General features: G+C 36.7%; 1 protein-coding gene across 2 annotated transcripts in view; it reads right to left on the bottom strand.

Moving 5' to 3' along the window:
- Window positions 1-14895, bottom strand: part of DNAH7 (dynein axonemal heavy chain 7) — a 172677-nt gene that overhangs the window by 30877 nt on the left and 126905 nt on the right. For both annotated transcript variants that reach the window (XM_032278796.1, XM_032278797.1), the window contains 3 exons: window positions 5695-5919; window positions 3416-3562; window positions 1804-2489 (listed from right to left, as the gene is read on the bottom strand). In XM_032278796.1, the coding sequence (XP_032134687.1) occupies window positions 1804-2489; window positions 3416-3562; window positions 5695-5919 (1058 nt within the window). The remainder of the gene's footprint in view (window positions 1-1803; window positions 2490-3415; window positions 3563-5694; window positions 5920-14895) is intronic.

Raw genomic sequence — 14895 nt, 5'->3', positions numbered from 1 at the left:
AGTTCATTTCTAAATATAAAGAATATAATGATTTAATTTCCTGAAGAATAAATATAATTACTCCATAAACTAATAATTTTACAAGCAAAGTTCTTTTTTTTGGAGACGGAGTTTCGCTCTTGTTACCCAGGCTGGAGTGCAATGGCGTGATCTCGGCTCACCGCAACCTCCGCCTCCCGGGTTCAGGCAATTCTCCTGCCTCAGCCTCCTGAGTAGCTGGGACTACAGGCACGCGCCACTATGCCCAGCTAATTTTTTGTAGTTTTTTTAGTAGAGACGGGGTTTCACCATGTTGACCAGGATGGTCTTGATCTCTTGACCTTGTGATCCACCCGCCTCGGCCTCCCAAAGTGCTGGGATTACAGGCTTGAGCCACCGCGCCCGGCCTACAAGCAAAGTTCTAAGGTCTCTATCTGTTTACTCCATCATCATGTCACCCCATGAGGTAGCGTCCACTGTAACATCTATTTATCAATGGAGAGACTAAGGCACAGAGAGACAAGTGCCAGGCTCAAGTTTAGCCAGATAATAAACAATAGAGCCAAGATTTGAACCCAGACAGTTGTAATTATTCTGCTGTCAGAGGTAACATAGTCATAGGGAAGAATGATTTATTAATAGCAACAGAACTTAGATGTGGCATAGTCTTACGTATATTAACACATTACTCATCATTGAAATGGTGATCTGTGATTTTAGATCTTTAAAACAAAGAAATGTTAATGAGTTTTCCAAGTCACCAGTCATTTTCAGATGTCTTCCTAAAATATTTTTCTTTCAATGTTTATCAGGAAATTTGTTTAACCTCTTTGCACCAAAAGACCCAAATGCCTCTGCTTTCTTCTGCTATTCCTCCCTCTTTTTCTAATCTTTGCTTGATTAAGAAAATTTCCAAGTAGCTAATGATATCATGCTTAGTACCTTAAAATACAATCTAGATATACCACTTTCAGAGTAGTTCAAAAATTCTTCTCTTAATGTGCACACTGGAGCAAGCTGGCAGGAGGCAGAAATACCAAACACAGAGAATGAGCCAAGGCCAATCAGAGCATTCCCAAGTGTATGATAGATAACACCTCAGTCACCAGTGGCAGATACTACCAAGCCATTAGCATTCCCTTGCCATGCAAATCCACTCAAGACAGTAGTCTGATTTTAATGGACTTTTTTTTTCAAGGTAATATATAACCTGCTTAATATAAATAACAAAAACTGGAAACATTGACAGACAGGATAGGCTTAATTTAACTGGCTGTATAGTATGATGCTTAAAACCCCCAACTAAAATTATAGTTTCATTCTTTTTCACTTATTTGCCATCCTTCATGCATATAAGTAGAAATTACAATAGATATTCAGCAATCCTCTACAATAAGCTAATATATTTTTAAAATAAAATTATCTTGAGTTTACAGATACAAAATTATTTTTGAGAATTAAGAAATAAGATCATATTTTGATCTTATTTGTATTGTAGGCAATAAAAATGAATATCTGGATGTTGATTGTCCACTGTCTTCGCTATGAATATAGACGTTAACAAACCATTAAGATGATAGCAAAGGGTCAGCAGTCTTCCAATAGCAATGAAGCCATTGATTATATCTTTAAATATTTAATTATATTAAATATTTAGTATGAAATGCTAAGTATGAAATGCATAATCAATTATCAAAAGAAATAAAATATTAAGTATGAAACATTAAGTGTGAAATGCAGAATCAATTCTGAAAAGAACTTTACATTAAATACAAGTGATCTTTGTAACACAGCATAAACATTGCCATATAAGTATCACCTTACCTCATTTGTTTCTCATAAGGCTTAATGAAAGGAGATCCTCGCATAGTTTGTGTTTTTACAATATGGTCATCCAACAACATCTGAATTTCATCAACTGATGCCAAAATAAATGTCCCAGTTTCTCTGTAAGAATGGATGACAAATTCCACTGCATCCCATTCATTAATCATCTTCTCCATCGTCTTTTCCAGAGAATATTCTTTGCTAGCTGCTTCACTAATACCTTCAAATCTGTCTAGATACGGCTCCAGATTCATGTCTAAAAAAGAGAAGACTGTGGAGTCATCTGATGGCTGCAAAGGGTAACCGACAATGGCAGACATGGCCTCCCAGTGCCTGGGGCGCAAACCGGGATTACAGAGCACTTGAATGAGAGGAATGTGCTGCTTGAAATCTTCCACCTTTGATCTTACTTTTTTTGTCATTGTCAATGCCTGTGGAGAATCTTGAAAGGTTTTCTCCAGTTTATATAGTCCTCTCCAATAATTTCCAACATCTGCTTCTACTTGGTCTGGATTCACTTTGTGATATGGTCCTTCTGTCCATGCTCTATATTTGCTGCTAAATTCGACAGCAGTTTCATAAAGACGAAGATAAGGGTTCAAGCCATCTTGGATTTTTTTACGTTGAGGATATACAGATGGTGGCCAACCAAATGCTTCCTCTTCAGCATTAAACTGCTCAATCTGAAAGGATAGGTATTGAAAATATTAGTTATTTCAAGAGTGAATGATGCTGAAAATTAAGTTTTTAAAAATATCTATTTCAAATGTGACCCAAAAGACCCTCACTAAGCCCTGAAGTTAAACTTCAATAATATAGAAAAACTAAGCAGTAATCTCATTTTCCAATTTACTTAATTCATTTTTAATTGACAAAAATGTATATATTTATGGTGTACGATGTAATCTTGTTTTCCTATTTCTTTTTTAATTGACAAAAATGTATATATTTATGGTGCCCAACACGTTTTGAGAACATGTATACATTGTGGAATGGCTAAATAAAGCTAACATATGTTACTTTGCACACTTACTTTTTTGTAATGAGAACACTACACAATCTACTCTCTTAGTAATGTTCAAGCATATAATACACAATAGAGACCCTAAATGTATCCCTCCTAACTTAAATTTTTTATCCTTTGATGAACATCCTACCCAGTCCCCACTACCCATCTGCCCTACCCTTGTAGGCATTCTTCTACTCTCTGCTTCTATGAGTTCACTTTTTTAGATTCCACTATAATTGAGATCATGTGGTATTTGTCTTTCTGTGCCTGGCATATTTGACTTAACATAAGTCCTCCAGGTTTATCCATGTTGTCACATGGTGCAAATAATTAAATAATGCAAAGGAAGTTTAAAAAGAAGACTGATACATAACTCTATCTTTAACATAGAAAAAAATGTATCACCACCAATAGAAAACAGCAATACTGCTTCACCTTGAAGCATGTCTATAAAATCTATTTGTGCCATTCCATTATCTTCTAATTAAATGTGGTTAAACTGTTTTATTTGAATCCATTTCTTAAAGGTGAATAACTAAAATGAATTCAATTCTTTTTCATTTGAACTAATTCATCTTTTTAAGAATTTTTGAATTATACCTTATCTGCAGCTGAATCCAACTTTCCATTCAATATTTGAGCCTTTTTTAGGTACCGCTGAACATCCTGAAGATCTCCAAATGAATAAAATTCTTCTGATTGTTTAGCATAACTCTCCAACTCCTCCACAAACCGTTCACACCGTAACTAAAAAAAAAAAACAATTTGTTAATATTCTTAAAAGTTAAAACCCCTTGGTGTCAAAATATTTTAACATAGGAGTTATCAGAATAATTATATTTTGTCATTGTTAAAACATAAAGAGATGATCTAGAAAATGACTGAGATCTGAAATACGCAGGATTTAAAAATTTTAAATTAAAAGGATTAAGATTCTTCTAATTTGCAGATTAGAAAAATCTACTCTGTATTAGCTATGTAAGAAGTTCTAGCTAATAAAATGAATAAAAATATGTTAGAGAATGGTGATCTTTAATATGCTGAAGAATTTATGCAAACAAATAATTTATCAGCATTTGAAAAATCTCATAACCAAGGATAGGACTAAAAGAAAATTTCAATTTTTACCTATGGTATTTTTATAAACATCTGAAAAATCTGAATTTCTTTAATTGTGCTCTGATATCATTTCAATTAACAATATTAAAGCAAGATATTCCAAGGGTTTTTTTTCTTGTCCCATGGACTCTCTTCACAAGAAATGCGGAAGGTAAATAAATCCAGATTTAAACACTTAAAAACTACAATGTTTAATATAAGGCAGGTGTGTATGTTTTTAGTGAGAAACCCTTATATAAATGCTACTAGTAAGGCATTCCAAACTAAATGGCTCTAAAAAATAGCTCAATAAAATATTCAAAAAAATTTAGGTTATTCAAAATTAGATTTTCTATTTTATAGATTATCTAGGCTGATTTCTGTCCTCTTTTCTCTAGTTTCCTGGCAAATTTATTGCTCTGGTACAGTAGGGGAAGGAAAATGAGAGGAAAAGCTCATCAACAGTATGTATAGTTTGTGGAATAGCATACTTTAAAACATAGCATAAATAATTCCGGGCCACTTAGCAATTTTCTAAGAGTCTATTATAGTGAAACTTAAACACCTAATATTTATTACTGATGTTTTCTGTAGTTTTAAAATAGTGGATATAGTCTTAATGTAAAACAAAAATATTAATTACAGTTTAAAATGAAGACTTTTTAAAGCATATGAATTATTCTTCAAACAACATGTTTTGCCAATTAGCTATTTGCTATAAGTGTAATAGAAAGACCATGGTTTGCTATTAAAGGACATCTGTACTGACTGACCTAGAAGAAGTCTCTTAATCTTTGGGAACCTTACTCTTCCATCTGAAAAACGAGACTGTAAATACCAAGGCATTTATTAGGATAGTAGCTACGGAATTCTCACAGCATTTCTGTATGTGAGCCACTGTGCTAGGCAATGGATATAGGGAAAGGTAATGATGAAACAGCCCTGCTTTCAAGGAGCTGATGGTCCAATCAGGAGACAAACTTAAAAATACTAACATAATGAACAGATAATTAGTCCAATGGAGATGTGGTCAAAGTGAGAGTACAGGAGACGGGAAGCAGAACTGACGTCTGCTGGAGAGGGCTTCTCAGAAAAATGAATAGAGTGTGCTAGACCAACAGGCACGTGTGGGGCTGGGGTGTGTTCTGGAGTGATGGGGAGAATGTGCAGGAGATAAGAAGCATAGGAGAGCAACACCTAGAAGTTGTCAGGGGTACTGAAAAGTCATGAGCAAGGAGTGGGGAGAAGCAGGCAATGAGGCTGGACAGGGAAATGGGCAAATCACAAAGCATCTTATTAAGACTCCCCTCCCCGCAAAAAAGCTGGAGTTACTGAATGTTTGAGTGATGATTCTGGCACAATGCTTAGGAGAGTGAGCAATTACGAGGTATGAAAGCTCATTTCACCAAGAGAGCTTTGATATTCAAATCATTTTTAAAAACTGAATAGTACTGTAAACTAAATAGTACTGTAAGATAAATACTATTTTTATTAACTATCATTTATGGACAATATATTCCAACACTTTTTTTCCTGTTACCTTGAAAAATCAAGAAATGACTGCACACTAATCAATATACTATGAACTCACCCCTTAATCATCCAATAAGCCTTATAAAAGATCTGATATATTACTGTCTCCCATTAACATTTATAGTATGAGATTATAACATTATGAGAAAGCTAAAAATGTATGCTCTGTGAAATAAAATAATTCACAATGCTATGTAAAAAGATAAAAGTAAAACATTTCCAGAAAATAAAATATTTAAGATGCCAACCTTCAGACCTTCTTGATATTGTTCTATTTTCTCTTTAATGATTTTCCTGTGCTCTTCAAAAATTTCTCCCATTCTTCCATACCACTGGAAAACACTATTATTTAGCCTAATGTCTGCTGGAGAAAAGTTGACATGCTCAATGAGGAAAGCGAGGCAGTTTCTGGAATCCACTAATTTCTGTTCCAGTTCAATCATATCAGTTACCTCCACTTTCTGAATGTAAGCCTGAGGGAAAACAAAAATTATAGGTGGCATTTTAATGAACAGCTCATATCACAAAACAGCCTGTGGAAATACATTGCATAACTATGCACAGACTTATTAGAAGTCAACATTTTTGGTTCAAAATCAGGGACTACAGCACAGTTTCTTTCTCATCCCTCCCAAACATCTCACTAAAATGACAACAGAAAAAGAAAAACAAAAACAAAAAAGAAAATGCTTAACAACACATCAAAAACTGGAAAATCAAGGAGGAGTACTGTGGGTTCATAGAAGATATGAAGCAGATACTATCTGAGTGATCACTTATTCTTTCAGAATAACATTTTATGGGCACCTGCTATGTGGCTGACACTGTGCCAGGTGCTGGCAATGCTGTGTGACAAAGGACAGACATGGGCTCTGCCCTTCCAGAGTTTGCAGTCTAATTGGGGAGTCTGTTTTTACCCAAATAACCACCAGAACAAATGTAAAACTTCAAGCTTGCAACAGAGACAACTGCTGCAAAGGCACATTGCTCAGAACATATCATAAGGACGTGAAGTGGTGAGAGGTGGAGGGTAGTTCCCATACCTTGGAGAGGGCAAACAGAAGGAAATGAGGAAATGAAACAAGTGGAGAGGGCTGCACGTGGAGGGAACATGGGCCTAGTGGCAAGGAGGAGCAAGGGTAAGGGGCTGAGGGGCCAGCAGGGCTGCAGCAGAGTGGTAGGGCAGCAGACAGATGGCTTTGTTTCATTTATCCCAGAACCGAATACTCAAGGACAAACAAAATTGTTTTGTTAGTTCCAGTCCCCGTGCTACCAACACTTCTGGACTACCATTCAAGGTAACAAAGGCTCCTTTGTGTCATGGAATGAAATTCTTGTTTTATGGGTATTGGGAGTGTGGGAATGTGATAACCTAAACGCGGATGCAATTTCTCTTTACTCTGAATTTCACTTTTTCCTCTTTCCCTGAATTGGTTTGACCTACAAAGTTAATTTTGTTTTGTTTTTGAGATGGAGTCTCACTCTGTCACCCAGGCTGGAGTGCAGTGGCGCAATCTTAGCTCACTGCAAACTCTGCCTCCCACATTCAAGCAATTCTCCTGTCTCGGCCTCCGGAGTAGCTGGGATTCAGCTGCATGTCACCATACTCAGGTAATTTTTTTTTTTTTTTTTTTTTTTTTTTGTATTCTTAGTAGAGACAAGGTTTCACTTTGTTGGCCAAACTGGTCTTGAACTCCTAATCTCATGTGTTCTGTCCACCTCAGCCTCCCAAAATGCTGGAATTACAGAAGTGAGCCACCACAGTAGACCCTTCCTTTGTGTCTAAAAAAATATATTAAAAATCAGCCACGCGCAGTGGCTCACACCTGTAACCCTAGCACTTTGGGAGGCTGAGGCAGGCAGATCAGCAGTTCAAAACATGGTGAAACCCCATGTCTACTAAAATTACAAAAAAATTGGCTCAACAGTGGTGGGTGCCTGTAATCCAGCTGCTTAGGAGGCTGAGGCAGGAGAATTGCTTGAACCCAGGAGGCAGAGGTTGCAGTGAGCTGAGATCACATCACTTCACTCCAGCCTGGGTGACAGAACGAGACTCCATCTGGAATGAAAGAAGGCAAGAAGGGAAGAGAAGGAGACAGGAGGGGAGTAAGGGCAGAGGAGAGGACTTAAAAACTCAACTGTCTCAAACGCTAAAAAGATTAATCATAAAAATAAAATAAATTGAGGCCAGATCCCACTGGGCCTTATGGAACACAGCCACTTATGACAAGATAGTGAAAAGAGAAAAATATGTATACATGTTCAATGTCTGACAAATAAAAAAAACTATCCTGCTGGCATAAAAACAACAACAAAAAATCAACTGATCAAGCAGTAAATATTTCAAAGAGACAGATACAAAATAAACATACAAAATCAGTGGGAACCTATACATTAGCAGTAACTAGATTTAGAAACTACATTGGAAAATATACCACATTCTAACAGTTACAAAAACTAAAAATAACTACAAGCAAATTTAACAAGAAATGTGCTAAATCTGTAAGAAGAAAACTATAATACTTTATTGAAGGATACTTAAAAATTCTGAATAAAACATACGGTAAGATAGAATATTGTAAAGATGTAGATTCCCCCCAAACCAGTCTATACAACTGATGTAATTTCAATAAAATTTCACTGGCATTTTTAAGAACTAAATTTTGTATAAACCAATAATTCTTAGAAATAATAAATATCCAAAAGTAGCAAAGATAATCACACACACAAAAAAAATGATAGACTAGCCCTGCCAAATACCAAAGCACACTATACAGATGCAGTAATCTTAAACAATTTTTTTCTGGCTCAGGAATAGAGGATGAAGTAGAATAGAGAAAGTTCAGCAATAGATTCAAGTAAATATGGAAATTTAGTGTTGAAAAGGTGCATTTCAAATCAGGAGTGAAATGACCAATCATTTCATAAATTATATCAGAGTAATTGGCTATTGATTTTGGAAAAAATAACTCTAGTTATCTAGTAGCAGAAATACTGGGAAGTATATTGTTCAGTGAATAAAATAATTTGCAGCACAGTAATGATTCTGTTCTGCAAAAACAAATTTATGTTTTTGTGTGCGACTGGTTACATACTGGGTACATATATGGGAGATTGTATATGCACATATACAGGTATGAATACACATCTACATATATCCATATTATTCTCTTGAAGTTCTATCATATCTATATTAATTTATTTATATATTTTAATAATATAATTTCCAAAATAAACTTGCTATAAAGGGGAAAACACAATTATTGGTAACTACCTATGCTCACCTTCCCTATCACCTCAGCACTCTGACAGTGAAGTTGCTAATTCTAATTTTTAAAAAATGTTAAAGCCCTTTTTAATCCCAAATAATTTCTACTTTTCTGTATTTCTCTCTCTCCAGCTTTCTTTCTCTAATATTTTACATCTTTGCATACATACAAATATAAGTTGGAAAGGGAAGAATTCACTATAAAGAATCATTACCCTAAAGGAAGGAATTTTTTAAAAAAGAGGAATGATTACTCTTTATACAATTCCATATTCTTTAAATTTTTAGTTGTATAATGAAACAAAAAAAGCAAGCAAAATTGCCTAGAAATTGTTCATTGATATTATTCTAATTAGACTAAATGTTTTTATGTTGTAAGTCCAAACCAACAGGATGCAAACCATGGTGGTTTCCAGAAGTAACAAAACATCTAACTGAAAATTTGTTTTTGATAATTTAGTTAATCAGCTTTCTATGTAGTCAAACGACTGGATTTTATTTCCCCTTGCTGATAATAAAGGACTGATTTCTGTATACATTCTCCAGCTGTTTTGGCCTTGTGAGAATAATCTTTTTTAAAATATATAAATATTTGAAATATCAGGCAATGAATCCAATTTGCTAATTCTACCAAAGGTTGTTATGTATAGTGGAAATTCACAGTAAATAACCCCAAATTTCTAAATACTTCCAGTAATGGCTGGGAGGATAAATAAATGACACTCTTCATATTCAATGCTTATTTTTCTAAAGAAATTTTCCTTTAATGAGCAGTTTACAGTTTAACTCTTCAACTGCAACTATAGTTATCCATAACCTAAGAATCACTTGATGTCCAACAATAATTAATATAAAATATAAAAACATTCTAAAAAGTATATGGGCATGTGTGTTTATCTTATACAGATACACACACACACACACACACACATACACACACACAGAGTCACATATGAAGGACCTCAATCCAAGTACAAATACTTTTAAAATGACAGAACTCCCTTAGAGATTGATATGTAAAAAGTGGTTCTAGTGATTTTAACAAATTTTCATTTAAGGGAATAATTTTCAAAAATACATATGTAATCACTTTAACTCTTTTTTATAATTTCCTGTGTATAAGACGCTTTGAATGATTTTTACATGTTTTGCTGGGTGCATTTAAATATTTTAAAATCAGTATTGAGGCAGAGAAAGATGGCTTAATAGAAGCCTCCACTGATCATTCTTCCCATAGAAACAGGAAATTTGGCCAGGCACCGTGGCTCATGCCCGTAATCCCAGCACTCTGGGAGGGGGAGGTGAGCAGATCATCTGAGGTCAGGAGTTCGAGACCAGCCAGACTGATATGGTAAAACCATCTCTACTAAAAATACAAAAATTAGCCGGGCATGGTGGTGGGCACCTGTCATCCCAGCTACTCAGGAGGCTGAGACAGGAGAATTGCTTGAATCCGAGAGGTGGAGGTTGCAGTGGGCCAAGATTGTGCCAATGCACTCTAGCCTGGGTGACAGAGTGAGACTCTGTCTCAATAAAAAATCAAATTTAACAACTATCTAAAGCAAAAAAGCACTTTCATGAAAATCAAAAATCAAGTGAGTGATCACAGTACCTGGTATTAACTTCATATTACTGAAAGAGGCACTGAAGAGGGTAGGAAAGATAGTCATGAATTGTGGATGCCATCCCTCCCCAGCCCCCAGCATTAGCTGTGAGGCACTGAGAATCTGTGTTCTTAGGGAGGGAGAGTGAGACTTTGCATTGGAACTCGGTGCTGCCAAAATGGGCAGACCTCAGCCAATGCCAAGGGAGGGGAAGCATTTAGGCCAGCCCTAGCCAGAGGGAAATCACCCATTCCAGATGTTACAACCTAAGCTTTGGCAAACCTAACCACCATGGGCTAAAGTGCTCTGAGGCCCTAAACAACTTGAAATGCAGTCTAGGCCATAAGAACTGCAACTCCTGGGCAAGTTTTAGTGCTGTGTGGGGTCAGAGCCATTGGGCTTGCGAAATAGGTGACCTAGTCAGCAGCTAAAGACTTTTGACTTCTGGGTTGTGCCATCCCTCCCCCAACCTGAAGCAGCACATCTAACTGCTTCCAACAAGACTCCTTCATTTCACTTGAGGGGAGGGCAGAAAAGAGTAAAGAGGACTTTATCTTGCAATTTGGATACCACTCAGCCACAGTAGGATAGGGCACTGGGTAGAGTCATGAGGCCCCCATCTCAGACCCTAGCTCCTAGAAGACATTTCTAGACACACCCTGGGCCAGAAGGGAACCTGCTGGTTTGAAGGGAGGACTGTACTCCTGGCAAAATTCATCACTTGCTGACTAAAGAGCCCTTGGGTACTGAATAATCAGGAGCAATAGCCAGTTGGGAAAGACCCTGGGCCTTGGGTGAGACCCTGAGGTGTCCTGGCTTCAGGTGTGATCCGGCACATTCATACCTGTAGTCGCTAGCAGGAGAGACTCCTTCTGCTTGAGAAAAGCAGAGGGAAGAGTAAAGAGGACTTGGAGCTTAGATATCTCAGCCTTGTAACTAGGCCACCGTGTGGTAGAGTAGGAAGTGGGATCCTGGGGTCCCCAGTTCTAGGCCTTAGCTCTTGGAAGGAATATCTGGGCCTATCTTGGGCCACAGGGGAGCCCACTTCTGTGAAAGTGGGTCCTAGGTTTGGCAACACAACCTAACTCAAGAGCCCGTGGGCCTTAAGTGACATTGGCTGTGGCCTGGCAATATTCCTCATGGACCTGTGGTGGTGGCGGACACAGGGAGAGTCTCCTCTACTTATCGAAAAGTCAGGGAAGAGTGGGAAGGACTTTGTCTTGTGGTCTGGATGCCAGTTCAGCTGCAATAGAGTAGAATAGCAGATAGACCTGTAAGATTTCCAACTCCAGGCCCTGGCTCCCAGGTAGCACCTCAGGAACACTCGGGAATGGGGGAGCTCACTAATGTGAAGGGAAGAATACATGCCTGGATGGCTTCACCATCTCCTAATTGTAGAGCCCTAGGGCCTTGAAAGAACACATGCAGTAGCAAGGCAGAGGTTACCATGGGCCTTAAATGAGACACAGCGTTGTGCTGGTTTCAGTTCTGACCACGCACAGTCCCAGTGATGATGGTCACAAGGGTGCTTGTGTCACCCCTTCCGCAGTTCCAGGCAGCTCAGCATAGAGAGAAAGACTGCAATTATTTTGGAGAAATAAAGGGAAGAGAATAAGGGTCTCTGTCTGGTAATCAAGACAATTCTTTTAGACTTTATCCAAGACTACCAAGGCAGTACCTCTACAAGGCTGCTTTGGTGGTCTTGGATAAAGTCTAAAAGAATTGTGAGAGCCACAGTTACCAAGCTTGGTGTGTCCCCTAATACAAATATGGAAGAAGTGACCAAAACCTTAATCACAACATTCAAGTCCCTTCAAATACCTGGAAAATCTTCTCAAGAAGGATGGGTACAAACAAGCTTAGGATGCTAAGAGTACAATATCTAACTCTTCAATGCCCAGACACTAATGAATACCCACAAGCATCAAGGCCATCCATGAAAACATAACCTCACGAAACGAAACAACCTAAATAAGGCACCAAAGAGACAAACCCAAAGAGACAGAGATATATGACATTTCAGACAGAGAATTCAAAATAGCTGTTTTCAGGAAACTCTTTGAAATTCAAAATAACATCGAGAAGGAATTCAAAATCTCATTATATAAATTTAACAAATAATTTGAAATAATTAAAAAGAATCAAGAATGAATTCTGGAGTTGAAAATGCAATTGACATATTGAAGAATGCATCAGACTCTTAATAGTAGAGTTGATGAAGCAGAAGAAAGAAATAGTGAGCTAGAAGAAAGAAATAGTGAGCTTGAAGATAGGCTATCTAAAACTACACAGTCAGAGGAGACAAAAGAATAAAAAAGAGAAGTACACCAACAGGATCTGGAAAATAGTCTCAAAAGGGAAAATCTAAGAGTTATTGGCCTTAAAGAGAAAGTAGAGAGAGAGATAGAGGTAGAAAGTTTATTCAAAAGGAAAATAACATAAATTTTCCAAACTTAGAGAAAAATATCAATATTTCAGCACAACAAGGTTATAGAACACCAAGGAGACTGAACCCAATAAAGACTACCTCAGGCTTCGGGTGGTGGCTTACACCCGTAATCCCAGCATTTTGGGAGGCAGAGGCAGGTGGATCACCTGAGGTCAGGAGTTCGAGATCAGCCTGGCCAACATGGTGAAAGGCCATCTCTACAAAAATACAAAAAAATTTAGCCAGGCATGATGGCGGGTACTTGTAATCCCAGCAACTTGGGAGGCTGAGCCAAGAGAATCGCTGGAACTCGAGAGGCAGAGGTTGCAGTGAACTGAGATTGCACTGTAGCACTCCAGCCTGGGCAACAGAGCAAGACTCCATCTCAAAAAAAAAAAAAAAAAAGAGAGACTGCCTCAAGACATTTAATAATGGAACTACCAAAGGTCAAAAATAAAGAAAGTATCCTAAAAGCAGCAAGAGAAAATAAACAAATAGCCCACAATGGAGCTCCAACATGTCTGACTACAGACTTTTCAATGGGAACCTCACCAGCCAGTAAAGAGTGGCAGGACATATTTAAAGTGCTGAAGGAAAAAAAAAAAAACAAAAAACCTTGTACCCTAGAATAGTAAATCTGGTAGAAATATCCTTCAAACATGGAGGAGAAAAAAGGACTTTCCCAGACAAACAAAAGCTGAGGGATTTCATCAACATCAGACCTGTCCTACAGGAAATACTAAAGGGAGTCTTCAATCTGAAAGAAAATAACAATAATGGGCAATAATAAATCATTTGAAGGTACAAAACTCATTGATCATGGTAAGTAAACAGAAAAACACAGACTACTATAACACTGTAATTGTGGTGTGTAAACTATATAGATATATGTTAACTAGAAAGAAAAATTAACTGATAAAAAATAACTAACAACTTTTCAAGGCAAATAGTACAATAAGATATAAGCAGAAACAAAAAAATGTTAAAAAGCAGGGGATAGAGTCAAAATAAATTAATTTTCTTTTTGCTTGCTTATTTGTTTATGCAATCAGTGTTCTCAACAATTTCAAATAAATTATAAGGTATTATTTGCAAACTTTATGGTAACCTCAAATCAAAAAACATCCAACAAATATTCAAAAAATGAAAAGCAGGAAACTAAAGCATATCATCAGAGAAAATCACCTTCACTAAAAGACAGAAAGGAAAAAAAGAAGGAAGAGAAGACCACAAAACAACCAGAAAACAAATGACAAAATGGCAGGAGTATATCCTTATCAATCAAAATTATCAATAACAACAATAATAACATCAAATTTAAATGGACTAAACTCTCTAACCCAAAGACATAGCCTTGGTGAATAGATAATAAAACAATACCCAGTGATCTGTCACTTTTGAGAAACACATTTCACCTATAAAGATCCACATAGCCTGACAATAAGAGATGGAAAAAGATATTCCATACCAATGAAAGCCAAAAACGACCTGAAGTAGCTACACTTATATGAGAAAAAGTAGATTTCAAATCAAAAGCTATAAAAAGAGACAAAGAAGGTCACTGTATAATGATATGGGGCCAATTCAGCCAGAGGATATAACAATTGAAGATATATATGCACCCAACACTGGAGTACCAGGTATATTAAGCAAATATTATTAGAGCTAAACAGAGAGATAGACCTCAATACAATAATAGCTGGAGACTTAAATACCCCATTTGCAACATTCACACAAAACATGTCATACAATATTGTATGCAAAAATAGATCATTCATATAAAAAAAATCAACAAAGAGTCATCAGATTTAATCTGCACTACAGATCGAATGGACCTAATAGATATTTACAGAACATTTCATCCAATGGCTGCAGAATACACAACCTTCTCTGCAGCACATGGATCATTCTCAAGGATAAACCATATATTAGATACCAAAATAAATCTTAAACATTCAAAAAAATTGAAATATCTCTGACCACAATGGAACAAAACAAGAAATCAGTAACAAGAATAATTTTGGAAACCACATAAACACATGGAAATTAAACAATATGCTCCAGAATGACCCGTGGGTCAATGAAGAAATTAAGAAGGAAACTGAAAAAATTTCTTGGAGCAAGTGATAATGGAAACACAACATATTAA

This window comes from Sapajus apella, unplaced genomic scaffold (genome assembly GCF_009761245.1).
Source record: "Sapajus apella isolate SASKATOON/1434 unplaced genomic scaffold, GSC_monkey_1.0 scaffold10, whole genome shotgun sequence".
NCBI lineage: Eukaryota > Metazoa > Chordata > Mammalia > Primates > Cebidae > Sapajus > Sapajus apella.
Note: the sequence above shows the minus strand (reverse complement) of the source record. Positions and strands in the feature narration are given on the sequence as shown.